We start from the raw sequence: 27,977 nt of genomic DNA, 5'->3' as shown, positions 1-27,977 counted from the left end.
CACAGGAACCGTCCCTGGGCCACCGGCCCGGCACGGAGACCACCGTGGACCTCCGGAGGCGGGAGGCCTCTCTGGCCCCAAGCGGAGCCTCTCGATGGTAGACGGGCCCGAGGGAGCCCCTCTGGGCGCAACGCCGCCGAGCGGCTCGATGCTCCAGCCGGAAGTGCTCTTCACCGCCTGCCTCCCACCCGCCTCTTTGGTCCCGGCGGTAAGATGGCGGCTGCCGCGGAGTGCGATGTGGTAATGGCGGCGACCGAGCCAGAGCTGCTCGACGACGAGGAAGCAAAGAGGTAACCGGGTAGCAGGGTAGTGGAAGGGGCGAGCTTCAGCTCCGTGGCCCCGGGAAACCCGTCCCTTCCGTGATGCAGCCCGTGTTGAGGCGACGCCCCGCCCTCCGCGACCCCCCCCCCCCCCATCTGAGATAAGTCCGGATGGACCCCCTGAAGGGGCGCTCCCGGAGGTCGGCCCTCCCCTCCTGCTTCCGCCTGGCTGGAGAGCTGAGGCACGGCCTGGTTCTCCAAGCAGGGAGCAATGTCGCCCTTAGTGTAGAGGCCGGGTCTCGGAGGGGACCTCAGAGGTCTGTTGTGGGGTGGGGGAGGCTGCGCGGCGACGATGACGACTTCCTTACATCGCCCCCGACCCCCGCCTGCTCTTGTTAACTTCTGTGCATTGTTGTCTATCAGCACTTTGCATCTCCGAAGCCCGTGTTCTCCTCACCCCCTCTCGTCAGTAATGTATCCCAGCGACCACGAGCCTAGGTCCGAGCGTGTCTCCATTATTGACCTGGTGCCCCCTCCCCGTACCCCAGAAATCGGAGATGAGAGAGAAAGAAGGAAGAGTGAGGGGTTTGTCTCATGCTCTACACGTCAAACTCGGGCCCTTCCGTCCTTCCGGAGTAAGATCCTCATTCTTCCCAGGACTGTTCTTTCTTAAGTTAAGCAGCAGAGAGGAAGGCAACTGCTTGGGCGCTTTTGGCACCGCTGGGCCGCCGCAGTGGCTCGAGATTGCCAGTCTGGACTAGCCAAGGGAGCTGCTGAGTGAGTGGTTTTCGAGAACACTCTGGATTCTGGCTACGGCTAAGGCAGGTTATTGGAACACAGTTGTGGGTAGTCATACTTGTCCTAATCCTGAAGGAGAATTAACGAAATGGTTCTGGAAGCGCGGGGCCCTTTCCTTATCAACTGCAGCTTAATTGACTACGGTGCCCTCAGTCTCCTTCCCTTGTCTTTCTTATCTTTGTACCAAACCCTGTCTGTATGGCTTCATTCTGGCTGCCTGAGATCTGAAACCAGGGTTCTGAGGATTTTTTATTATCCAAGTTAAAATACGGGGAGGTACTCAGGGTGGCAGAATGAATAGTTCTCAAGCTTCAGGGTAGTTTACTGCAGCCTGTGTCTCAAGGTCTGTTGAGAACTGAGAGGCTTGACACAGTGTTGTAGTAAGTCCTTGGGACGATCAGAGAAGGCAGGACACCAGAGTCTAGTCTCTTTCTCTTCCTGGTTTTGAGTTTTCACAGCGTACCTATTTCTCAGGTGTTGAGGATTAGGCATCATTAAGGAACTACACAACGGGAAACAACCGCCCCCTCCCTCTCCCGTACATACCGAGCTTACGTTAATTGCAAGGATTTACTTTACTTGGGATTGTGAAGAATTCACTGGGTTTTTTTTTTTTTTTTTTTTTTTGGTGCTATAGAGACTTGGGTTATGTGTAGTAATTTGAAAAAAACCTTCTCTTACATAATATAGATCTCTGATGTAGGGACTGTCCCTAATTTGGGTTTTACTTCAAAGCCCTCTATCTGAAGCAGGTCCTTTTCCTTAAAAAACAAAAACAAAAACAAAACAAAAACAACACACAGCCTTAGAGGATATTCTAACATAAAATTATAGTAAATGAACCTGAAGATACATTAAGAAACACAAAATGGGTGATGCTGTAATGTGACCACATCACACAAAAACATGGTATTTGATAGAAGAGGTGTCAATGTAGGTTAACTGCCTTATTACATGGAATTTAAGATGTCATCGATTGTAAAACGCACAGTTGTTTTATCTGCCACTAAGAAAAGATACATCCTTGCTAAATAGACTTCCATGTTACACATATTTATATGCTCTCTTTTAGATACGGCTAAAAATGGATATTTATATCACTTATGTGAGCCAATCAAAAGGAAAGTATAGTGAAATTAAAAAATTACAGTTTGACTTTCTGCCATATAAGGCATCCTTGGAGAGTAAGTAAGCACTGGAATCCAAGGAAAAAACCATGTTATGTATGGTTTTCCAATGCTGAAAATGGAGTGATGATGTAGAAGTTTTGGAGGAAGGTGGTTTTACATTTTTCATGTGTCCTGGAATCCTGTGTACCCATAGCAGAAGGCAGGGATAGTAACATCCCTTACAGATGCCCTTTACTATCTGGCTTGGTTAGTCATTTGGCCAAGTTTGTGTCTCTTATTACAGTTCACTTGGGGACACCGGAGTTGATGGGTCTCTTGGGTTGTTTTTGTGAAGTCCAGCAAGGAATCCTTCCTTCTGTGCATCTTGGTTCAAGGGCTTGCTGCTGCTGCTAAATTGTTATGGTCCCACAGCGGCAAAACGAGAGGAGCTTTCAAGACTTGGGGCCTCATGGTTGCAGCATTTTAAAGGGCTACATGTTTTATTTCATTAACTAGTGTCTCTAGAGAGAAAAGAAATGTACTTCAATTTTTTTTTGCTTGTCACTCTGACAGAGTTCTTTTTCCTCTATAGCAGCTGAGAGGCTAAAATAAAAGATGTATTAGTTGGCATCCAAAATAGATCAGGGTTCTGAACATGAAGATTATTTGTTTCTCTTTGCCCACCAAAACAGATAAAGCTACTTGGGGAGCCAGAGAGCTAAATTTCAGAGGTTTTACAATTCAGCTAATTTAATTTAATTTCAAGCCTTACATTTTCCTGGGAAGATGCTGATTGCTTTATGTAATGTATGAATACCGGTCTTGAATGAAGGCTGTCTGGTCACATTTCCTGGGCTGGGGAGGTCACCGTAGGTAGTCTTTATTATGGTAATATCGAAGGATTTCAAGTTGTTCCTCCACAGAGGAAACACTTCTGTGTCTCAGCGTATATCAGGCATGACTGGACAGTAGGGTCTAAAAGAAAACAGAAGCCATAGATTTAGAAGACAGAACATCCTTTTCTGATTCTTTGATAATCTTTTCCATATCTGTGTGAATGCACGCAAGAACATTAGGTCCCTTCTTAGTATCCAGGATTGTAAGCTCTGTAGAGTTTGCTTTTTATTTCTCTTCCTATTGCTGCTGGGAAGCACTGAACCCTGAATCCATATCCCAGGGTCTGCAGTAGGTGCTATTTATTTTACTACAGATTCCTGGCACATTTTGGTGTTTGTGGCCATAGCCGAAGAGCTTGTAGCTTTCGTTGTCTTCCCAGCTCTTCTTCCTCACTTTGTTTTAAATTCTTAGACATTTGTCTCTCTAAACTTTGTCTTCAAGGTCATGAAATGAAGCTAGACGTTGCAGTAAGCTTGCAAGCTGAATGGGATATTATCTTTGACCTTAAACCCAAATCAGTGAAAACAGTGTTTGCAGCCTTCATTTTCATTTTAGTATACTCTTAAGTGCGGGGTCAGTGGTGAAGAAATGAGAGGCGGGACAAATAAGTCATGGTTAAGGAACGGATAAACCTAGGAATACAGAATCCCAAACCACCAAATTAATTGAATCTGATTTTAACAAGTGGCAAAATTGTTAAATCAGGGGCACGTGGCTGGCTCAGTGTCACTTTTGATCTCAGGGTCGAGTTCAGGCCCTACATTGGGTATAGAGATTACTTAAAAATAAAATCTTTGAAAAAAATTGTTAAGTCATAACTAGAGCAAAGGTAGAGCACAGAGGAAGGGTCTCTCTGTCCTTGCTGCTTTAATTCAGGTCCACATACTAACCAGAACCAGATACCAACCAAATTGAGCCAAGTTGAGTGGCAGTTGCTCTAGTGTCTAGTCCCGTCCAACGACCTTAACTCTGATTGGCTTAAAACCCAGGCTTTTTGAACATTCTAGCCAATCAGGGATGAGTGTAGTCATCGAAGCTAGTATTTTAAAAGTTTTTAAAAGCTGAGTACTGGGCACTTGCCTTTGCTTTTTTTCTCTAGGACTTTAGAAGATTGGAGAACAATGGTCAGCGGCTGCCTAGGTGCCTTGTGGTCTGATGCGCAGTCCCTCTGAGAGCCCATTTCTCCCTTACTCCACTAATGTTTGGTCCCTTTTCTTCAGTGCTGAGTGATGTGGAAGTTACTTAGAGGTCGTTCCAGGTATTCTTTTAAACTGTCTGAATTTCAGCAGTAAGACCGGATTCGTCGTGCAAATTATCTCAGTGTTTATTCATTTTATTGGATTGACAATTTGTTTTCTTCCCCATCCAGATCAAAATAACAGTTCCTCTGTTTTATCCCACCATTGGCAGGGGGATGAATGTTTGAGGCTTTTGAGAATGAAAATATGAGGAGGAATATTTGACTTTCAAAGTCTAATTCTGACACCTAATATTCTGGTGTTGTGTGACTTAAAGTTTTTGTGGGGAAGCTAGATTGTCAGATCAACAAAGTGTTAACCATTTCTTCTGATTCTGTTGTTAGCCTTTGGGGGACGGGTGTATGAGGCAAGCAGCATTTTCTCTTGTTTTTGGTCTGTCCTGAGTTTTTCCTCTGGCAGTTGGAGATAGTCAACCTCCTGTTAAAATAAGGAACCAAGAGAACTCTGGAAGCAACATACCAGTTGACAACCTAGACTCCGCACTCTGGTTTTCATCTCTACCCACTCACTCCCTCCCCTCCCCCCAAGAAAAAAACCTCAGCAGCTTTTTTCTTAATTATAGTTCCTAAGTTCTAGATTTTTGTTGTGTACTAATGTCCCCATGAGGGAAGTAGTGGATCTCACAGAATGGGGAACCAAGGGATAGAAAATGGTGGGTTTGGGAGTGTGTTATGAAAACAAGCCTCTGGCTATTGCTGAAAGGCCAATGCCATGTGGACTCAAGAGTGGCTTCTGAGAAGCTTGTTTCCCCAGGTCTCCTCTCCCCCGGAGTAAAGAAGATTAGGTAGATGCCACAGATTGTGATACCTCCCATTTAGGGAACTAGCATAAATGTATTACGGTTGAGTCAGCTATTTCATATGACTATCTTTTCTGCCTGCATTAATGGGATTTCCGTCTGGATGGATCCATTAGTTGGTTGCCTTCCCCCCCCCCCCCCACTGAATAAGACATTGCCAACTCCATGGTGTTGCCTGGTGTCCTTCCCTGCTTGAGCAGTAGAGAGTGCTACTGCCTTGTGTAGCCTGTATCTGTGACTCCACTTGGTGCCTCTTGGTCCCTTCTGGTTCTGCCCCTGTTGAGGCTACCCCCTGAATGTCCAGAAAGAGAACACTTTGAACTGGTATGTTGTTAATGAGTTTTCTTCATCTCGATCTCCTCTCTTTTAGGAGAAGGCTGGGTATTTTAATTGTGCTTTAAAATGAAAGCAGAAGCTGTTTATTCTAAAGCAAATTGGGTAAAGGATGCTGGGTAGCCCACTTTTACCAACTGGTAGCCATTGGACAGCCCACCCTCTGTTTTCGCTGGACCATTATGAAGCCTTTATTCACACTCAGCATATAGCACTTGCATTTAGCAAGCACTGAATCTGTAGAATTGTTCCAAGTCATATGTGGCTTCCACCTATAAAACTTGTCGCTTCATCCCTAGACTAGTTACAAAAGAAAGAACAGTTTACTCATTTGGTGAGATGGAATAAAAGTAAGGCTCCTGGGCTCTTTTTACTTTATTGTCGTGGAGGTCAGAGAGAGTACAGCATGAAACAGGCCCATGACATGTCTTCGGGGACAAGAGGTCTTGGTCTGTGGGAAGGAGGAAGGAATTTCTACTCTGAGACTGGCCAAGATCCCGTAAATTCTAAAGGGTGGAGGACATTTCTAGATCAACGGGCAACTAGTAAACTTGACTGAAAAAAAGAAATGGACGCAACAATCACAGAGTGAAGGTGACATTTTGGAATTAGTAATTATAATAAGATTGCATAAAGGTTGATTTATGGGCAATATAAAGTATTGTTAGTAGATATCTTTTTTTTTTTTTTTTTTAACGTTTATTTATTTGAAATAGAGTGCAAGTGGGGGAGTGGCAGAGACTGAGGGAGACAGAGAATCCGAAGCAGGTTCCAGGCTCCAAGCTGTTAATGCAGAGCCTGATACGGGGCTCAAACCCACCAACTGTGAGGTCATGACCTGAGCGCAAGTCAGATGTTTAACCAGACTGAGCCACCCAGGCGCCCCTAGATATCTTTTTTCTAAGATTCTTTCTGCCAATAAAATAGTCTCCAAAATCAAAGGCCCTGAAACACTCCTTTGCTCTAACAAAAGAAATCATCTTGTCCTGAGTTGTAATTTTAGCATTTAGATGTTTCTTCCACATTAAGGGTAGCAGAATACGTCAAGAAAATGCAAAAGAAAGAGGTGCAAAAAAAAAAAAAAGATTTCAAGCTTCTGCATTTCTTTTGATTTAAACTATTATAAATGGTTTTTGGAGAACTGAATGTTATTAAAAGTATATTATTGTAGCCAAATACTTGAAATAGATAAAAGCAGTCTGGTATGTTTTTGTCATACAAAAATTAGATTAGTGTTTCCTAGGTTGCGAATATTACAGAATAGTGACCTATGTTAGTCTGTATTTTTCATGCACTGAGGTAATTAAATCTTAAAATGATACAGTACAAGTGATGAAGCATCTCATCCCTCTTTTAATAATTCACAAATACTGAAACATGAAACAGTTCCAAAGAGAACCAAGTCATTGAGGATGTTTTAAAAACTGCCACCCAGTGAATCCTGCATTAATGAAAGCGGATGAGTAAAATTCTCTGCATAACTCTTTCATTGCTAAAAGACAGACTAGTTTGCCTAAGGCAAAGATCTTGTTTAAGTGTTCAAGTTGGAATATTTAGAGAGAAAATGAAGATTTTTGTAGAGCATCTAATTGGGGTCATGTTGCAATGTCAGCTGCAGTGTTTTAAGGTATGTTTAATTTAGCTGAGCTGTAAATGTGCAAAGTTGACTGGTGATTGTAAGCCCTAGTTGTCTGACTTGATCACATAATGCTGAGCCCTACTAAGACCTGTGTGATACCAAATGATTCCCTTGGCCTTTTGTTGGAGTAATTAGCATCTGTGATGCTAAATTGGGAGAGAGAGTATAACTGCATGATCAGAGGACACACAGATTTTTCACACGTGTGTAGTGTAGAAGAGCAGGTTATGAGGCTGCAGTTTTCTGAAGTTTGATGAAGTTATTTCCAAAAAATAAATACGTTTTAAAAAAGCAAAGCAGGGGCGCCTGGGTGGCGCAGTCGGTTAAGCGTCCGACTTCAACCAGGTCACGATCTCACGGTCCGTGAGTTCGAGCCCCGCGTCGGGCTCTGGGCTGATGGCTCAGAGCCTGGAGCCTGTTTCCGATTCTGTGTCTCCCTCTCTCTCTGCCCCTCGCCCGTTCATGCTCTGTCTCTCTCTGTCCCAAAAATAAATAAACGTTGAAAAAAAAAAAAAAAAGCAAAGCAGACTAAGAGCAGAATGTAGTCTGCTTATCTGTATGTTTGAGAGAAGGCCTGCCGGGCCCTCTGGTGCGATCCTGTTGTTTGGGACCCTCCCTATAACCTCCAAAGAGGATAGAGAGTTTTGAAAATCTTTCAGTGGCTCTTTTCACAGGAATTTGTTGCTGGCTGTTAAAGGGAAAGGACTGGTTTGGTGGAGGCTAGAGTCTTTCTTTCCCTGTGTCTCCTGGTGAGTCAGAGTGGCGAAGCTTATTCTGCTTAGAGATTGGGTGGGAAACTAGATAAATTAGTTTTAATCTAAAAACCTTGATGCCAGCTGACAGGATCTAGTGGGCAAGAAACACCAGACTGTTGGAGTTAGGGAACGTGTGCAGCTCCCTGGATGCCTCTCCGGCTCTTCCTCTGCCGAAGGACATGTGATAGTATCACCATAACCACTTCAGGAGGCCAGGATCTTCATTGGAAATGCTTTGAAAATCTGAAAAAGCACTAGAGATACAGTGTGGCTATTAATAGCTCCATCAGGTCAGTCAGTTAGGGCCAAGTCTATATTTTGATGTGATATTATATTTCAGGGTTTGATCTGAATTTCGTTTTGTGGCCTTAGAAAATAATTGGTAGCTTAGTTAGTCCCTTTTGGAATCCTTTCCTCTTTTTGGTTAGTCCAGGTGAGCCTAATTAATCCTAATTCTTCTTTCTCAGTGCCCATGTGTTTTGGTAGGTACATGTTGTAACCTCACTTTGTTACCCATCGACTCTGGCAGCGAGCGGTGTGACAGATACCAGTGCCAGATTGCCCTCAATTCCGGTGTTAACCAGCTCTTCTCCTTCTTTTCCAGTCCCACGCCTTTGACATCTCATCCTTCAGTCCCTTTGCTGTAAGGGCAACTTGAACAAGCTTCAGCCCTTTCTCAGACTCCCAGGGCAGGACTTGAATGGATTTGACCCTGGAATTGTTCCTGATGCAGCCTTGTTCAGTTCTTGCTGCTGCCATGCTGGATTCCAAAGATCCACTTTTTCCTCGACTGGTCTCACAGGGTCAGGCCCATTGGTTAAAGCTTGTCGCGTACTTGGTGGGGAGGTTCAAAATGGAGGAGGGACTCCACTTTGGGAGTTGGACCTGGAGGCAAAAAATAAGCCTTCAGCCTAAAAGCACTAAGTGCCCATTGTTTAGGCAGCTGTTAATCAACCATGTTTCTATGAAAATAAGTCCTTTTCATGAGGCAATTGTGTGGGAATAGCTAATTCTGGCCTGATGCTGTGCAGTGTGAGGTTAAAAACATGGTAACTTGTCACAACACAATTCTTCTTGTTCTTTCTGCTGTGGGCTGACTCTACATTACTCGCTTTGTTTGCTCTAGAATGGAATCTACTCACCATTTACTAAAATGAAATGCATTTCTTGGGGGAGGCAAAGTCCAGTTCACTAGGTCTTGCATCTTAAAGAGAAAGGAGCCCTGCTCTCTGTGACTAATTGTTAGGAATGTCATTTAGCTTGTTTAGATCCAGATTGTAGTCCTGGAGTTGGATTTTACATGCTGTGGCTGTTTTATGTCTTAGTTTGAAGAAATTCACTCTCGTTGCCCATGTCTTGTTCCTAGCAAGACAGATTAATTTTTAAAGTCTTAGTTAGGCAATAGATAGAGATGAGCATTAGAGAGAAAGCTAAGCGTAGTAGATAGCGCAGCGCACAGGCTTTGAAATCTGACAGGTGTGGCTCCAGATCCTGACCTTGGGCCAGTTTTTAACCTCTACCCCTTATTTTACTCCTATGAGAAAGGGGAATAATGTGAAACACCTGATGGGAAGATAACATATGGAAAGTACCAGACTTCAGTAATTAATACTGACTTTCCACAGAAATCATCCTTTGCCTTTTTACTAAAAGCCAGTGCTGAACTTCCTTGTATCCATGGGTGTTAGTGTTTCAGGAAAGAAAGAGCACCTTTCTGTAGCTCTGCAGATTGCTTCACCTTTGACTAACAAGCTTTATACTGCTGATACAGTGTCTGTTCACGTGCCTGGATGCCTTTGGCTTTCCTCTAGGATTTGCGTATTCTTAGCCACTAGCCTAAAAGAGAAGGCTAGATCTTTTCAGGTACATCTTCAGTGTTTCCTTTGAATTTACCACTTCATGTCTTCACAGTGGTTTGACTCAGCTTCTGGCATCCAGGGTTGGGGAAACCATTTCTTCAGATCTCTTGGCATGTCTGCTCTTAAAAGATAGGCTCCTCATAGTTTTTATAGTGCCTTGCTTAATTTATAGAGTTACAGGATGGTGTCTGCCATGTAGAAAGGTTGCAGTTGGTCCTGTAAATCTTGCAGCTGGGGGATCCTTCTTGAGGACTTAATAGCAGATGGCCTCTTTACAGCATTGTGACAGTTGGTGTAATAAAATTATTCAAACAGATTCATGTCCATCACAGTTCAAATCTGTCAGCATTTGTAGATCATTCCCATTTTCTTTCTCCTTTCTTCTGGCAGCCTTTTCATGTTAGTAGGGCTTGCCAGAACAGTGATGGAGAAGAATAGAAAGGGAGAGGGCCTCAATTTAAAAGGAGAGCAGCTTTGCTACTTTGTAGTTTAAAATATGTAAATAAAAAAATCACAAATCTTCCCAATGCTGATGTCTGTAGAATCAAGCTGTAAACTCCCATACCATCACCAAAGTTAAGAACTAGGTACTTTTGTCCTTGCTTCCCTTGAACTGGGTTCTCTTGTGTGTGTGTAGAGGACAGAAAAAGAAACAGATTCTTATAGCAAAAATGCTCAGATATTTAGTTATATTGCAGTAATCATTTTGGTAAAGAATTATCTTTGTCACTCAAAGATAATTGAGTCATTAGAATGATTTGGGGTATCTTTGATAGAGGTTAGTAGTTCTTTTGAAACATTGTTGGTCATGTCTTAATTCTAGTTCCTTGGTCTGGAGTATAATTCTCACATAACATTGTTCCTTTTGGAAAGAACAATTTGTCTAATGGTACAGCTTCAAAAAATGGATCTTGGAGTAGGGCAAAAATTCTGATACTACCCACTTGGTGGTTATACAAGGTACAGTAGGAACGGTATAGGGGGCAGTAAGAACCCACCCAGGTGTGATAGGCAGAGAGAGTGTCAGTAGATGGGTACTTCTCAAAGCATATCCCCCGCAGGCTGTACCTCATATGTCCCTGTTACCCACGTTCTTGGTCTCTGCTGTCACTCAACTCCGTCCTCCATCTTAAACATCAGTATGCTCTGCTTTTAACTCCTTTGCCACCTGCTTTTGCTCTGCTTGTCCTTTCAGTGACAAATGCATGAGCCAGTTTTCAAGAGAACAGATCATTAGAACTCTAAAGATGTGACCCATTTCACATTAAGAAGTCATTGCCCCAGAATGGAATGATCTGTAACTGATTTTTTATGGTTGCTAAAGAGGCAGAAGTTGTGGCACAGTGGAAAGGAAATAAATAGAAAAATTCTGGGGCTCCTGGCTGGCTCTGTTGGAGGAACATGCAACTCTTGATCTCGGGATCACGAATTCAGGCTCCATGTTGGGTGTAGAGATTACTTAGGTGGGTAGGTAGGTAGGTAGGTAGGTAGGTAGATAGATAAACTTTAAAAAATTTTTTAGTTTCTGTGAGAGGATGTCTAAATTTGCCTGTTGTATGGGGTGTGACTGTAGGCCAGAATACTGAGGAAAGGCAGGCAACACAAGAGAGGTTTTCTTCATTTAGTTTAAACGTATCTGACCCAAAAAAGCCCCCCAAAAAAACAGCATCTAACAAATCTATAAATTCCTTCAAGTATCGCACTAACTTTCAGCTCAATATGCCCAGAGCTGTAGACCAAAGATTGCTCCCATGAGATTACAGAGGTTATTCCCTGTGTAAAATAACGTGCCCTTCTTTCTCTTTCCTTTTCAGGGAAGCAGAGTCTTTCAAGGAACAAGGAAATGCATACTATGCCAAGAAAGATTACAATGAAGCTTATAACTATTATACAAAAGCCATAGGTGAGAAGGACCTACTGCCTATGCTGAAAGATAAATTTGCTGAATACCATTATAAGTAGCCCCTCTCGAAGAAGTAGCCTTTGGCGTAGTGGGTTCATAACTGTTATGAACTCTTTTGGACTTAATGGCATGTGAACTCTTTTGGACTTAATGGCTTCATGAGGGATGACGCTTTCTAGCTCAAATGGGTAGTTTAAAGGCAATTCCAGAAATTCTAGATCTAATGGCAAAAAGATAACCGCCTAAATGCATCTCAGCCATTTCCAGCTCATTTAACTATCTTAGAAAATGGCCCTTGTAGATATTATCAAGCCTTAACTACTTCCATGCTCAATTTGCCAGCATATTTTAATACCATGTCAGCATGTTTCTCACCTAACTTGCTTACAGGTTCTCTACCCCTAATTCAACAAATGCAAATTCATTTTCATGTCTTATTACATAAAATACAATTCATTAAGAAGACGAATATGCTGACATCTCCCAACTTTATCCTGAAAAGATAATCAGAGCATTTTAAAGCCAAGTGTAAATTATTTTTAAGCAACTTCCTTTTTCATTGGTTGCACCATTGCTGCTGTCCATTTGCACAAGTAGTCAAAAATTTGGCCATGGCCTTTTAAACAGTATGTCAGCATTCCTGTTAGAGTTTGATTGCCTTGATACAGTTCTGAGGGAGATGGCCCCGCAGTTTTTGAGGCAGTGACTTGGCTAAGCTGTATTTTACTTTCTTCTGCCCTTCCTGTAGATATGTGTCCTAAAAATGCTAGCTATTATGGGAATCGAGCAGCCACCTTGATGATGCTTGGAAAGTTCCGGGAAGCTCTTGGAGATGCACAGCAGTCCGTGAGGTTGGATGACAGTTTCGTCCGGGTACGTGATGTGACCACTTGGCTGGGGCAGAGGGGCGGCGGGGGGGGGGGGGGGGGGGGGGGGGGGAGATTGACTGGGGAGAAATGGTTGGGGAAGGATCAGCTGGGGAGGACCGGTTGTTTCAATTAAATTCTCTGTCCCAGAGCTTCTCAGTCTAGACACTGTAGACATTTGGGACCAGATCATTCTTTGTCATGGGGGGCTATCCTGTGCATTGTATGATGTTTAGCAGCATCCCTGGCCCTTAACCACTGGGTATAAGTAGCACCCCCCCCACCCCCACCCTGGCCCCAGTGGTGACAACCAAAAATGTCTCTAACATTGCTAACCATCTAACCATCCCATGGAGGGCAGAATCTCCCTTGGTAAGAACCACTGCTCTGGCCATTTTCATCCCATGTCGGTTTTCTGTGGGTGTTTCTTGCTGCTGTTGATTGCTTTTTGCTTGGCCAATCATGCTCCTTTTCTTCCCTCTTTCTGTTTCTTCTAGGGACATCTACGAGAGGGTAAATGCCACCTATCTCTAGGGAATGCCATGGCGGCATGTCGTAGTTTCCAGAGAGCCCTAGAACTGGATCACAAAAATGCTCAGGCACAACAGGAGGTATGGTTCTGATCTTGTGTGTAGGGAAAAAGACAATGTGGTATAGTGACCTGAAAGTCAGAACTGAGAGCTGGAAAAAAAGAACTGAGCTAGTTTCACTCCTGCCATCGGCCACACCTGGCTAACTGTAGGCAGTCTCATAGTCTGTCTGAGGCTTGATTTTGTGTATGTAGACAGTTTTGAGTATGATTTATAGGTTTAGGAATCTGTGAAAATTGGAGGGTTTCTGAGATTCCTGGGGTGGGCAGATGCTGCAAGGAACTGATTTGAATGAAGTTGAAGAATCTGAGTAAATTCAAATCCTGATTAAATTGGTAGCAGCTAAAACATGTTTTAGTTCCGTTTCCATATATACCCTGTTTACCTCTGGTTGCATTTTAGTGAGAATCTGGAAACTTCTGCTCGACCTCTGACAATGCCTTGCCCTTATTTTATATCTTTCAAGGCATGATTCTTGTATTCTTGACTTTAAGTTCAAACTGAGGGTGCAGGTTGGGCTTTACCCTTTTAGCTGCATCTTCACCAACTTGATTTGTAAAGTCTGTGGTTCTGATTTTCTTGAACTAATAATTCATCAAAGCCTAATTTTTGTGTTTGTTGAACCTATAACTTCATTAAAACTTTCCTTATCTGATTTTCTGGTATAGTTCAAGAATGCTAATGCAGTCATAGAATATGAGAAAATAGCAGAAACGGATTTTGAGAAGCGGGATTTTCGGAAGGTAAAGTATAACTATGGGGAGATCTCACCTACCCTTTGTCACAAGGTTTCGTGTGTGTGTGCGTGTGTGTGTGTGTGTGTGCGCGCGCGTGTGTGGTATAGTACACAAGATCCAGAATAATCAGTTACCACTTTATTTTGACTTTTTTTTTCTTTTTTTTTTTTCTCTCTCTTTTAAAGACTGTTTTTTTAAGAGCAGTTTTAGGTTCACGGCAAAATTGAGAGGAAGGTAAAAAGAGTTCTCCTATGCCCTCTACCCCCCCTCCCCACATACATAGCCCTCCCCCATTATCAACATTCCCCCACCAGAGGTACGTTTGTTACAGTCACATTTTTGACAGTTGTGAATAGAGCTGCTCTAAACATCTGTGTGCAGGTTTTTGTGTGGGCATAAGTTTTGACCCCTTTTGGGTAAATACTAAGAAGTGCAGTTGCTGGATCGTATGGTGGAAGTATGTTAAGTTTGCAAGAAACCACCCAAATGGCTGTACCATTTTGTATTCCCGCCAGCAATGAGTGAGAGTTCCTGTTGCTCCACATCATCACCAGCATCTAAAAATTTTTTGGGCCAAGGTACTTATTTTCTTAATAATATTTGGCTTTATGATGAAAAGCAATAATAGTTTACTTGAGTTTGTTCCTGGTTTTGATATAAGATGGTAGCCTAAAAGTGTGCTGCTAATAGAGGAAACACTGGTTGGAATTAAATATTATGTTTGGATAATCCATTTTTATTTAAATAATGGGAGCTAGCTCTAACTCTTGCTTTATGTGAACTGGATGCAGCTGTAACTAAAAAGTAGAGGCTCCTTTTAGATTCTTGAACAGTGTATGTAACCTGTCATCAATACCATTTTGATATTAGGCTTTTTTGCTTTTTAAGTTTTTATTTAGAGAGAAAGCATGAGTGGGGGAGAGGCAGAGAGAGAGACTCCCTAGCAGGCTCCGCACTGTCAGTGCAGAGCGCAGTGTGGGGTTCAAACCCACGAATTGTGAGACCATGACCTGAGCCAAAGCTGGAAGGTTCACCGACTGAGCCACCCAGGGGCCCCATTGATGTTAGGCCTTTCTATGAAAACCCACTAATCTCCTTTATGGCGCCGTGTGACAGTCCTATGAAAATTAACGTGCCAAAAAGATTGCCCTGTCTGAAAACATGCAAAGGATATAAAAGTTTGAGATACCTTTCTAGATCTTGTTTATAGTGGTTATGCCTCATCTGTATAGTTCTGAATTCCCTTCTTTAGATGATATTTTGACGTAGCTTTCATTAGTTTCAAAAGGGACAGTGAATGGCTCCCAAAAAAGTTAAAAACCACTGATCAGGATCAGTTTTCAGGATCACTTAAAAGAGGTTTGTATTGGATCGGTTGAGTGGTCGACCCTTGATTTTGGCTCAGGTCATAACCTCATGGTTGGTTTGAGCCCTGAGTCAGACTCTGTGCTGACATTGTAGAGCTTGCTTTGGATTCTCTCTCTCCCTCTCTCTCCTTCCCCTGCTTGTGCTCATGCTCTTTCTCAAAAATATAAACTTTAAAAATTAAAAAAAAAAAAAAAAGTTTGTATCATCCAGGGAACATGTGAGAATTTGCTCAGTGCTTTCTGTAAAAGGGACTCAATAAATGTTTGATAAAAGGATACAGTTAAGAATTATTCATAAGTCAAAAACTGTGCAGGTCTTTTATTTGGTAATAAATATTTCTGATTAGCTTATGCAGAGTCCCAGCATTAACTTATCAGCATCCCTCTTCTGTCCATTGGTTTTAATAACCACAGTGTCTTTGTAATAACCACGGTGATTCATAAGTTTTTTTGTTGTGTGAGTGTGTGTATTTGGAAAGCGATTCTGCCTTCTGTCATGTTTTCTGAGGTTTACATAGGCAAAAGCTTTGTCTCAAAAGGCAATCTTTTGAGTTTCTTTTCTCTCTTGCCCACTCTGGAGCCAGAATCCCCAGTTTGTGACAGAATCCTCTGTTTGTGACATCCCAGCCCCCCCACTGTAGCTCATGGTGATGTCACAAATGAAGAATTATGATCCTGGCAGGGGAAGCAGATGAACTTGGAAGAAACAAAGATCTTCTTTGCCTGCAGCTGTCCCTGGTCGTGGGGAGATGGGGGTGGGAAGTGAGGCACTGAGCTTCGGCTCACACTCCACTGACCCGATGGGCAGAACCATCTCCGCACAGAGCGTTGCGAAGGCAGCAGGGTGTGGCTGCTTACATTTGACTGCTTCACCTCCCCCCCAATTATTTTTCTGTCGAAGGGAGAAAAAGTCAGCACCATGACTCTACTCTACATCATACCTAAAACTTCAGACAGTCCTGGGACTTCCAGGATAGTAACCCGTGCCCTGAAAGAGAGGTGCCCCACCACTGCTCTGAACCCTGCAAGGAGTCTTCCCAGTGGAGCAGAGCAGCTCGTGGGGTTTCCCTATTTCCACATATTTTCAAATTAAAATTTTTGAATAGGTGCCATTCATCGTTAAAAGAAGTGGAAACAGATACTCAGTGATAGGTATTCCCCCCGAACTTGATTTCCATCTGCCTAGTTCTCACCCACTAAAGTAACCACTGTTCTTGTTTCTTCTGTTCCCTTCCAGTTTAGTTGTACACACATAAGCAAAGAGAAGCATAGATTTCTAATTTTTTTTTTTTGCATGAGAGGAAGGAAATAATGCTGTATACTGTTCTATACCTTTTGTTTTCCCCCCTCCCCCACTTAGACCTTGAAATCTTTATTAATATATGGAGAACGTCTTTATTGTATTTTAGAGGCATGTAGTATCCCATTATATGAATGTCTAACCAGTTGCCTGTTTGCTGGAATTAGTCCTATTTCTGCTTCTGAGTTTTCAGACTTCATCTCTTCCTGATCCCCAGGGCCAGATTCTGAGAGGAAATGGGTGTCCCTTAATTCCACATTTCTCCTTTGGGTCATTTATTACTGGACAAGAAGGTGATTCAGCAAGGATCTCCCAGGAATAGCAGCTAACCCAAAACTGAAAGCTCAGAGAACAAACTTCTGAAAAGAGAAAAAGGGTGAGGGCGGGGGGCACCAATTTCTGCTCAGGTCATGATCTCACAGTCCGTGAGTTCGAGCCTCGCTTCGGATTCTGTGCTGACAGCTCAAAACCTGGAGCCTGCTTCGGATTCTGTGTCTCCCTCTCTGCCCCCCCCCCCCCCCCCCCCCGCTTGCGCTCTCTCTCTGTCTCAGAAATAAACAAACATTAAAAAAAAAAACGGGGAGGCACCTGGGTGGCTCAGTTGGTTGAGCGTCCAACTTTGGCTCAGGTCCTGATTTCTTGGTTTGTGACTTCGAGCCCCACGTTGGGCTCTGTGCTGACAGCTCAGAGCCTGGAGCCTGCTTCAGATTCTGTGTCTCCCTCTCTATTTGTTCCTCCCCTGCTCATGCTCTGTCTCTCTCAAAAATAAAGTTTAAAAAAAATTTTTTTTAAAGAGAAAATGGGAATACATGGAGAGTCTTTATCAAGCTGAAAGATTGAAGTAATCCCAGCCATGTGCGTGTGTGAGAGAGAAAGAAACTTGCCTTTTTGTGTAGCAACATGTTGGGTGCAGTACTCTGATTAAGTCTATTAGGACCATTTAAAATGCGCCATTTTAAGCCCCGCGTCAGGCTCTGGGCTGATGGCTCAGAGCCTGGAGCCTGTTTCCGATTCTGTGTCTCCCTCTCTCTCTGCCCCTCCCCCGTTCATGCTCTGTCTCTCTCTGTCCCAAAAATAAATAAACGTTGAAAAAAAAAAAAAAAAATGCGCCATTTTATTGGTATATTTCTGTACTAAGATAGAAGTGGAAGGGTGGCCACCAGGGTACTTAGTGAGACATGAGGCTCATGGCACAGGGAGGAAGGAACTGTGAGCCATTCTGATCATACAAGGAGTAATGAGTCTACATCAGGTTATTTGGGGTATCCTTGTCTTACATAATAGGCTAAACATGGTGAGTTAGGCAGAGTAGCAAATGAGTCTACATTAGCAGAATGTGATTCTGACCACAGTCACTGGATATGATTCAGTGTGGAGGCAGCTTAGCATGGTGATTACAGTTACAGGCTCTGGAGTCTCAGTGTGAGACCCAATCCTGTTTCTATCACTTACTAGCTTTGTTGACCTTGAACACATTACTTTATTTCTGCGTTTTCATTTAGTTTCTCGTTAACAAAGTAAGGAACTTCATGAAATTACTGTATAAAATTGTTGTGAGCATTAAGTGGGTCAGTATATAAAGTACTTCATGTTTGCTGTCATCATTATTGTTTGGATCACCTGCTCTCCTTGTTTCAGTGGTTTAATCAAATGACTTAGATATGTTCCTAAACTCTGATATCACTTTCCTTTGAATCTGTTTGTTGCCTGTGGTGAAACTAAAATGAAGATGTTTCTGTACAGTCCAGAATGAAGAGAGTTATTTGCTTTCCTTCTCTCCATAGGTTGTTTTCTGCATGGACCGTGCCCTAGAATTTGCCCCTGCCTGCCATCGCTTCAAAATCCTCAAAGCAGAATGTTTAGCAATGCTAGGTCGTTATCCGGAAGCACAGTCTGTGGCCAGGTATGAAGTCGGGCCAGTTCGGCCTTGACACACCAGATACCACTGGACAGGTGCCGTCTGGCAGCTCTCTATAGCAGGAGCTACCATATGTCCTGTAGGTAGGCCAGCTTGGGCTGATCAGTCCTTTGCAGGTCATATGGTCTCTGTTGCAACTGTTCACCTCTGCCACTATAGTGCAGATGTGGCCATCGATGATAGATAAGTGGATGATGTGGGTAGGTTTCAATACAATTTTATTACATAAACAGTAGCAGGGAGGATTTGGTCCTGTGGGCTGTAATTTACCAACCACTGTTCTAATAAAGACTGAGACGCGTGAAGTGTATTAGAGATAAATATAGGTGGTTTATTTGGGGAAGGTATTGGGATCTGTCTACCTTTGGATACTTCCATACTAGACACATGGTCAGGAGAAAAACTGGCTATAGTAATCACAAATGTTAGCGTTGGTGGAGAGATCCAAACCACAGCTGAGCATGTCCCTTTACGGCTATTGCAGTGACATTCTACGAATGGATTCTACCAACGCAGATGCTCTGTACGTACGAGGTCTTTGCCTTTATTATGAAGATTGTATTGAGAAGGCGGTTCAGTTTTTTGTACAGGCTCTCAGGATGGCTCCTGACCATGAGAAGGCCTGCGTGGCTTGCAGAGTAAGTTCTAGGCCCCACATCTGAGTAGGAAAGAAAGCTTCCTTTTTGAGCCTTTAAGAAAGTCACAAATAGAAGATTCTAGGACCACATGAAATGTGAGCATGCTGGACATGCTTTTTCCACCTTGCCAGGATGCTTGGTCCTTTCCTTAGAAATTATTTCAGAACTACTTTTATTTGCCTAAAGGCAGATGTGATCATATATGATCCTCCTAATACTAGGTGTGTTTTTTTTTTTTTCTTCCCTCGGTAAAGAAAAAATAGTAATGCTTATTCTGGGAAGTGGAGGTAAACCCTGGGTGACACAGGTCTCTTTGGTATTCTCTTGTAAATCTTGGTTTCCCCTGTCCACTCCGTAGGAAGCACTAGTGAACAGCAAATAGCCTAGGTGGTGGGGTTGGAGGGGAGGGGGATAAGGATCTGTAAGATGCTAAACAACAGGGATCTGAGAAATTGAAAATAGACTCGGGCCTCTCTGTACGGTGGTCTGAGATTTCCTGGATGTGAACTAACCTCCCTTTGCTTTTCCCTGTAGAATGCCAAAGCACTTAAAGCAAAGAAAGAAGATGGGAATAAAGCATTTAAAGAAGGAAATTACAAGCTAGCCTATGAACTGTACACAGAAGCCCTGGGGATAGACCCTAACAATATAAAAACAAATGCTAAACTCTACTGTAATCGGGGTACGGTTAATTCCAAGGTAAGCACTTGGTCTGGGTCTTGGGGCCTATGGAGATATGTTTAAGGGGCATCTTGGGGAGCCTGCTTAATAAGGACAAGCCACACGAAAGGAGAATAGTGGTTTTGGTTGAGATCTCAGCTTGTTAGGAACTTCCTTTTGAGAAGCAAGCTTTTACCTTTTTCCTAGAATTTCAGGGCACTTGAGGGACAGCTGAGAAGGATATTCCTATCTGGTCTTCCTCAAAATCCCTTCCTTCCACTAAGGGAATGGCTAGAGGCTTTGGGATAATTTTTTAAGCAAATATTGTTGCTGCTTTTTGCTAAAGCAAGTGATTGTAGCTTTCTCGGGAGTGATTTGGAGGAAATTAGAGTATGAAGCAGGCTTAGTTTTTTTTGTCCAGCATGCTCAGCTGAAAATGGTCTGAGCGCCTGCTGCAGTGCTGCATACCATGAGAAACCAGAGCAAGTTCTTGCTCTTGTAGTGTTCCAGTGGTCAGAAATCAGTGATTCTTACTCCTGTAGTTAGCCTTTTGGAGAGTGGAGGGCAGGAACCACCCTTACTATTTCCATGTCGTGTTTGGGCACCACCCTGGAATGGCAGAGGTGGCTTATCCTTGCCCATAAGTGTGCCTGGCTTCCATCCCTTAGAAGAGAAACCAGTTTTGAACCCGGTGTCCGTAGCCCTCCGAGATACTGGAGGGCTTTCTCAGTGACCAGAAATGAGTGTGACAGGGGCCTGGTATGACTGATCCTCTTAGAATTGTGAAGCCGTGCTCACAGCTTCTGGGCTCCCTCAGTCACCGAAGGTGTGAAGTATGACTGCTCTCTCTCTCCTGAAGCTTAGGAAACTAGATGGTGCAATAGAAGACTGCACAAATGCAGTGAAGCTCGATGACACTTATATAAAAGCCTACTTGAGAAGAGCTCAGTGGTAAGTGGTGCTGGAGGGTGAGGGGAAGAGGGAGTTGCTGCCGGCCTGCCAGGGGGATTGCGTTATGGATGCTGAAGCAGCCCCAGGGATGTTGTGAGGTCATTTGGTCCTTCCCCCTGCCTCTAGGTGGGATTGTTCCAGCCCTAGACTCTCTTTATAGACCTCCAGCCGAGGAGATTGCACAGCTCCCTCAGTCTCCCATGCCTGTGTCTTACGCCCCTCACGGTCAGTAAGTTTCCTCTGATGCCTGACCCAAATTCCTTTTGTTAAAGTTTAAATCCATTTCCTTTGGAGATTGTATTTTGTATTGTACACTTTTGCTCTAACTTGGCACAGTGCTTGGCACACAGTAGGTGCTCACTCAATAAATGTTTTGTTGAATGAATGTATGTTGCTTGAAAGAGGAAGACAGAGACAGTTGAGAGTTCTGCTTCTCCTGTTTGTTCCGGGTTACAGAAGACAGAAAGGAGTTTAAGCTGGCTCAGCCTCCCAGCAGTATAAGGAAACCCTTTTTGAAATACCTCTGTGACTTGGAGACTTACGAGCCAGGATGTGCCTGCCTAGATCTAGTGCCCGGATTCGCCTTCAGAATCGGGGTGCTCCCCAGCTTACATGTCCTTCTTACTCTTGGACCCACCAGACTCTTTTCTGCAGACAGGAACCTTAGCAAGGGCTAGGAGAGACCTCCCCCAAATCCATTTCTTCTTATTTCAGATTATTTCCCAGACAGAGAAGAACAATTCTATCTTAAAATTCCAGAAGGAAGACCTATTTGTTGTATACTAATTCTCCAGCATTCGTTCATTCCGTTCCTTGTCCTGAAATGTCACATCCAAAGAGGTGCTGCTACTGATGCCTGATGAGCCCTTCATTCTTCAAGCTCCTCAGTCTCATTGGTGCAGGGTGTGGCCTGCCTCCCTTTTAGTTTTCCCAAAATGATCCACTTTTTTTGAAAACAGGAAAAGTGCTTCTGTATGTGGTGCTTTTTTTTTTCCAAGTGGATTTCTAAGTAGATGAGTAAGTCTATCAAACAGAAACATACACAGAATTGTATTATAGATCCTGAAACTAGTTGTCTATCATCTCATGTTTGCAAACTGCTGGCAGGCAAACATGGAAGCTTTGGAAGACAGCAAGTACCCTATGATCCAGCTGAAGACTAATGTTAACAGATCCAGAATGCTATGTGCACGTTTACTGTGATGTTATCTGAAAGAGCAAACAAGGAGAATCCCCTAAGCGTCTAGTGGGGCGGGGGTGGCTATATATATGACACTGTGTCAACTCAGTGGATACTCTGCTGTGTTTGAACAGAGAATGGGGAGAGAATATTCTTGGTTTGTTAGCAAGATAAAGGGGTGGACAATTCTATCTTGATATGTGTTCAATAAAGAAAAATCAAATGGCTTTAATCAGACAACTGACAGCTTATCTTTGTGGTAGAAACAGAACTGTCCTCTGAGTGGCTCTGCCTTTGAGATCCCACCACGGGCCACAGCGTGCACTTTGGGGCACAGTTGGCCAAGAACTTGGCAAACAGTCCCCTCAAGCAGCTGGGACTGACATGAAGTAGTGGAGATTAGTTCAGGCCAAACCCTTACCAGAGTCCTGACTGCTACCTCAACTTATCCCTAAAGACGGGGAGATGCCAGATTTCTGCTACATCTCCCATCATGCATTGCAGTTTCCCATTTTCCCTAAAGCTCTACTTCTCTGCATTTTCTTCAACTTAAAAAAAAAATACTTTTTAAAAAATAGATGTATAGTTTTCATACAGTGTTGTAATGTTTCAGGTGTATGACAATAGAAAAAAAATTTAAATGGAAAGATGTCCTTGAATTTAAAAAACACGTTAAGTAAAAATGTAAATCATTGTAATAACAAGCTTGTTTAATACATTCCAAAAGGGCATTGAAAGTTCATTAAGGTTACTTATTTGACAGATCATTCTACACCTGGGACCATCAGCTTATATTACTCTTCATGCTGTAAATGGGTTCTCTGAGCTCCTGGTAACATTTGTGCCCAGTGTCCACAGGGCACTGGTTTTTGTCACCATTGTTTAATTAAAATTGTAAATCAAGATGTTGCCAGAAAATCAGAGATGCCTAAGAAGTTGGGCTCTGTCTTGCCAGCCACATCAGCAGCACCCCTCTGCTCTGGCCTCTAAGCCCCCCGGGGCTCTGATGTTTGCACAGATGGGATGTGTGGTGGCAGTGTAGTAAACTTGGTCTTTGTTGGGCAGCAGCTAGCTGTGCCGCACAGTCACTCCTGCTCCCCAGCCGATGGGGTCTGTCTCTGGAACTCCTACACAGTCTGTTTAATCGGTAGGCCAGTCTTGGCACCAGTGATCTCTTCGGGACATGGAAAATGCCACTTTGCTTCTGTGGAAAAGAAGGTCTTAACAGGTCTGGCAATCAGCCTTTCAGGCTAGATTCCGCCCATCTTGGGGCAGCCCCCCCCCTTTCTTCTACACTCCTGAAATAAAAGCAAGCCTGCGTTTAGAGTCTCCTTTTTCTCTCACTTACCTCCATCTCTCAGATTGATTAGTCTTAGTGGAGGCATTTGCCAGCAGCCACCATCTTGAACTTGATCCTTCTAGTGGCTCACTAATCCCACTTGTACTCTGGATTGGAGCTGGCCCTGCATGTTTATGGCACTGCAGGTTTCAAAGCTTTTCCATATTCACCGCTCTCACTTCATGATCTTTTTCTCTTGCATTTTAATCCCAAGTAATCAGTCAAGTAGGAGCCTTCACATTGCCTTGTCCTGTGGCAATCCAGATGCCTTTTGGTGGCTCTGAAATCAGAAGGAACTTTCTCCCCTTAGTTGCTTTCTGCTCAAAGCAGAGTATCACTTCGCTGGTTGGGTGCAAGTGGCATGAGACCTGTCTCTTTTTACTTCAGGAACTGGTAGTTAATTTTTTCTCACAGCTAGCTTAAGGATTCCTGTTTCATGAAGCATCTCAACCGAAAGTGTGTGTCTCTTGCTTGAGCCGTGCCTCTTCTCCCAGAGTGATACTGAAGGTGATTGCTATTTATGTTGATGGACCGCCCTGTATTTCCTTTTCAGTTACATGGACACAGAACAGTATGAGGAAGCAGTGCGGGACTATGAAAAAGTGTATCAGACGGAGAAAACAAAAGGTAAAGGTGTTTGAGAGCCTGTTTCTCAGGGAAATGTGAGGTCTTACTCATAGGCCCTAAAACTGGACATAGGAGTAGTTTGATTCACAGATCAGGGACATACCTGGGGCTTATTTGATCACCAGCCAGGAAGAAATTAACAGAGACCCCAAGTGCAGGACAAGGCACTTATTTTCTGGCCCTATATCCTATCGCTTTTACTTCCTTTTATGTGTAATGAGGCTGATGTACAGAACCGAAGTACGAGTAAATTTGTTTTTTAATATTCAGAAAGAAAACACCATAAAAGCACCTGGTATGTATGGTTAACAAGGCTTCTGACTTCAAGGCGTCTGGGTTAGTAAGGGAAACCAGAGTCAGATTTGTCCATTGACTCTAGATGTCTCCTTCTAGAACACAAACAGCTCCTAAAAAATGCACAGCTGGAACTGAAGAAGAGTAAGAGGAAAGATTACTACAAAATTCTGGGCGTGGACAAGAATGCCTCTGAGGATGAGATCAAAAAAGCTTACCGGAAACGGGCCTTGATGCACCATCCAGGTAGAGTGGGTGTGAGGAGGGGACTTGGTGGGAAGAACGAACCAGGAGGGCCCTGCTGCACTCGGTCCAGAAAGTTCCCAGCTCTTGGGGCGCCTGGGTGGCTTAGTTGATGGGGCATCTGACTCTTGATTTCGGCTTAGGTCGTGATCTTGCGGTTCATGGAATTGAGCCCCGCCTCAAGCTCCAGTCTGACAGCACGGAGCCTGCTTAGGATCCTCTCTCTCCCCCCTCTGCCTCTACCCTGTGCTCACCTGCTCTCTCTTTCCCCCTCTCCCTCCCTCTTTCTCTGAAAATAAATAAACTTTTGAAAGGAAGAAAGTTTCTGGCCCTTCAGCTGATAGGTAATAAGGTGTTGCTAAGTTCCATACCCTCCAAATTTTGGAAGTACCAAATTCTAAAATTGGACATAAAGTGGTCTTTCTCTTCAACTTTTATTTTCTTGTGACCCTGAGTTCTTCCTATACTCCTCCCTTTAGATCGGCACAGTGGAGCCAGTGCCGAAGTTCAGAAGGAGGAGGAGAAAAAGTTCAAGGAAGTTGGAGAAGCTTTTACCATCCTCTCTGATCCCAAAAAAAAGACTCGCTATGACAGTGGACAGGACCTGGATGAGGAGGGCATGAATATGGGTGGTGAGTTGGTTGGGGCAGCCTGGGACGAACCTGACCAGTGTGGATCTTTAGAATTTTTCTTAAGACACTCCAACGGGGAGTCTATATAGTAGCTAGTGATGCGTAGTGATTTGTAAGGCACACCCCAGATAAATACCTGTAACGTGTGAGGCACTGTGATGGGTGCTGGAAATAACAAAGGTGAATCAAACAGGTTCCCTGTGCTCTGAGAACCCAGTCTAGGGCTTTGCAAACTGGCCCACAAGCCACTTCTGACCTCTGACCCCTGGATGTGAAATCCCAACAAGTACAGTCAAATGTAGTGGGTGCCCAGGGTGCAGAGGACATAAGCACTAGCAAGGGAAGGCTTGGAAGTGCAGAAATAATACCGCTGGGGAGCTGTAAGGGGCTGAATGTAGAAGAATAGAGGGTGTTTGAGGCAGGGGGTGCTAAGGCATGAAGCCCCAGAGTAGCTGGATCCCCCTGCAGGGGCTAGAGTAGGCAATATGGGTTTTTTTCCTGTTGGTTAGAAGTTTCCCCCACTGTTGAAGGATCCTAAGTAGGGGAACTATGAACCAGAGTTAGGTGGCAGAATATTTGTGGTGTCGGTGAGGAGAGGCGCTTTGGTGCGGTGAAGGGGGAGAGAATCGGAGGGCACAGTGGGAGGGCAGGGCTTGATTCCTGTCTGTGTTGGAAGAGGGGAAGGATGAACTTGAGTGGCTTTGGACGGCTGACTGGATGGAGCCATTACCTGAGCTAGGGGGCCCAAGATGAGCAGATACAGAGAGGCAAGGAAGAATTTGCATCTGGATACAATGTGCCTGCTGGATCAACTGATGGAGATGCGTCCTCTGTGGGCTTTAGCAACGGAGGCGCAGGTAGGGGCAGCAGACCTGCTGTGGCCTGGTGATGATGGCACAGTACTGGAGTCAGGCAGGAGTTGGAATGTTCAGTTCTGTTGCCTTCACTGGCCACGTGATCTTGAGCAAGTTACTTGAGCTCCTACCTGGTTTTGTTGAGTATAAACTGGGGATGATGTAAGGCATGCAGAGTACCGAGCACCACGACTGGCACCTAGTAGGTGCTTCATAAGCCATGGCGCTTTTTTTCTGGCATTTAGTCTAGACAGCATGGAATCAAATGAATACAATAAATCTTAGAACTTACTCTTACATTTAGTGTTGGTAGCACTGAAGTGATAGATTTTAGCCTTTTCAGTAGCAGCCCAGCATTATAGAGAGACAGTGTGAGGAAAGTCTTATGTAAGTGCAAATGGCATCCCACTTGTTGTGAAGAAGGTCCAGCAAAGTAGGTGGAGGTGAAGAAAGCTTTCCTTCAGGTTTGCGCTGGGAAGGAGTAGGGAACATGTCCCAGGAGTGGGATTAGGCATGGGGGGTGGGGATACGTGTGCCCACCCCCATCAATGACTTTAGGGAAAGGAGGTGAGGGGTGTGTCTGGGAAAGCTTGGGGGCCCATCTGCCATGTCATCCTAAGTTCCTTTTCAGACAGGTCTAACTTGTTCACCTTTTGCCCCTTCCCTGTTTCTCACTTTGCTGCACAGATTTTGACGCAAACAATATCTTCAAGGCATTCTTTGGCGGTCCTGGGGGCTTCAGCTTTGAAGGTGGGTATGCCCGCTGCTCTTGGGAGCTTCCAGATCACAGGCCCATAATGCAGCTCCCCGCTATGGGAGAGTCAGGGGGGCCCTTAAGTAGAGGTGACAGAACCCCCATCCAGCAGGGTACCGATCCACACAGGTGCTGCTGAGGATGGCGGTAGGGAAGTTCCTGGGTGCACCATGCCTCGGGACCATTGGTGCCACACCTCTGCAGGGCCAGGGAGGCGTTCACGCAGTCTAGTACCAGGGCCTCTCCAAGAGTGAAGGTTAGAAGCTGCACAGACAGCTGCTCACCTGCTCCCCTTATACCCCCAGGCCCAGGCTGTTGATTGACTTGGCAGCTTTTCTGTTTGAACTTGAAGCAGCCCTTGAAGACTTTCCCATAATCAGAGCAAAGTGATCTTCCCACACAGATTCAACTAACAAGCCCTTCTTTTCCCTTACAGCATCTGGTCCAGGGAATTTCTTTTTTCAATTCGGCTAAGGAGAGGAAAGCATCCAGAACCCAGAAAGTGGAGACTTGCTCAATGTAACCTTGAACGTGGGCACAGTTCACCTCCTCCCTTCATCTCATCTCCCCATCCTTAGAGCAGTTTCGTTTTCTTAGTTGGATGCCCTGTGTCTGTGTGAGTGGGGGGAAGGAGAGGGAGCCAGCGCCGAAGACTGCGGGGAGGGGAGGGAGGCGGGGGGTGGACAGGGAGGCAGCTTGTGAATTTTTGTTTTACTGTTTAACTTTATTAAAAAAGAAAAAAAAATTAAGAGAATAAAATGTTTTGACCCTTTCTGGCACTTTGCTCTGGCAGCTGCTTTGTGTCACTTCAGACTCGGTGGGCCAGAAGCTGAGCCCCCAGCACGGAGCTGGTGCTGGCATGGATTTTAGGCTCAGCAAGCTGCCCCACAGGGGATGTGGACACCTAGGGCCTGATGGCAATGGGATGCTGGCCGCCTCTCCCAAACCTGTTGAGCATGTGAGTACCCAGCAGGCCCTGAGTATGTTGTTGGGCCCAGCCTGATGTCAGTCATGGGGAAGTTGAGTTCAGAGAACGGGTTTATTTGATGTAAGGGCCACCACAAATCACCAGAGGCTGTGTGTGTCCAGAGCTCACATGGAACGTGGCTGGGCTGACCCAGACCCCCTTGCTGTCCTATTGCCAGTGTAGGCTAAGGGAGCTGGGGACCAGGACAAAATCCTGGCCTCCCTGACCCCCAGGCCCATTCCAGGTGGGACGTGCAGCTCCTGGGGCACAGACGTTAAACTCACACGCTTAGAGACAGCATTCTTAGCATATACTCCTCACTTTCTCCACTGGTGTCCCTTTCTGTGTGGGAGGCAAACTGGGGAAGGAAACAGTGGTCAGGGTCCTGCTATCCGGGTCAAGTTTAGTGTTTGTTGCAAGTAATCTTTCTAGGAGTTCCAGGCAGAGAC

General features: G+C 44.4%; 1 protein-coding gene and 1 long non-coding RNA gene across 5 annotated transcripts; one reads left to right on the top strand and one right to left on the bottom strand.

Annotated features, from left to right (window-relative positions):
• The first annotated feature begins 26 nt into the window (after positions 1-26).
• On the top strand, positions 27-27,340 carry DNAJC7 (DnaJ heat shock protein family (Hsp40) member C7). 4 transcript variants are annotated; one of them, XM_086687318.1, is made up of 15 exons: positions 27-290; positions 8,454-8,492; positions 11,523-11,611; positions 12,360-12,484; positions 12,975-13,088; positions 13,736-13,810; positions 18,256-18,374; positions 18,874-19,027; positions 19,562-19,726; positions 20,547-20,638; positions 23,711-23,784; positions 24,178-24,324; positions 24,801-24,953; positions 26,495-26,557; positions 26,998-27,340. In XM_086687318.1, exons 1-15 carry the CDS (start codon positions 214-216, stop codon positions 27,033-27,035), a joined length of 1,524 nt encoding a protein of 507 aa, XP_086543444.1. In that variant the 5' UTR covers positions 27-213; the 3' UTR covers positions 27,036-27,340. The 4 variants fall into 4 exon arrangements, with proteins under 4 accessions (XP_086543444.1, XP_025773184.1, XP_025773185.1 ...); XM_025917399.2 differs by lacking the exon at positions 8,454-8,492 and having other exon boundaries at positions 29-290; XM_025917400.2 differs by lacking the exons at positions 27-290; positions 8,454-8,492 and adding an exon at positions 4,164-4,322.
• Positions 2,132-4,002, bottom strand: LOC147574365 (uncharacterized). Its single transcript, XR_015244170.1, has 2 exons — positions 3,955-4,002; positions 2,132-3,142 (listed from the first exon to the last, which is right to left on the bottom strand). It is a non-coding gene; the product is annotated as an uncharacterized LOC147574365 (long non-coding RNA).
• Positions 27,341-27,977: the final 637 nt, after the last annotated feature.

The sequence above is a fragment of the Puma concolor genome, chromosome E1, assembly GCF_028749965.1.
Source record: "Puma concolor isolate L17-30 chromosome E1, mPumCon1.1.hap2, whole genome shotgun sequence".
In the NCBI taxonomy this organism is placed as follows: domain Eukaryota; kingdom Metazoa; phylum Chordata; class Mammalia; order Carnivora; family Felidae; genus Puma; species Puma concolor.
The sequence above is the reverse complement of the archived record's forward strand: the minus strand, read 5'-3'. Positions and strand labels throughout refer to the sequence as shown.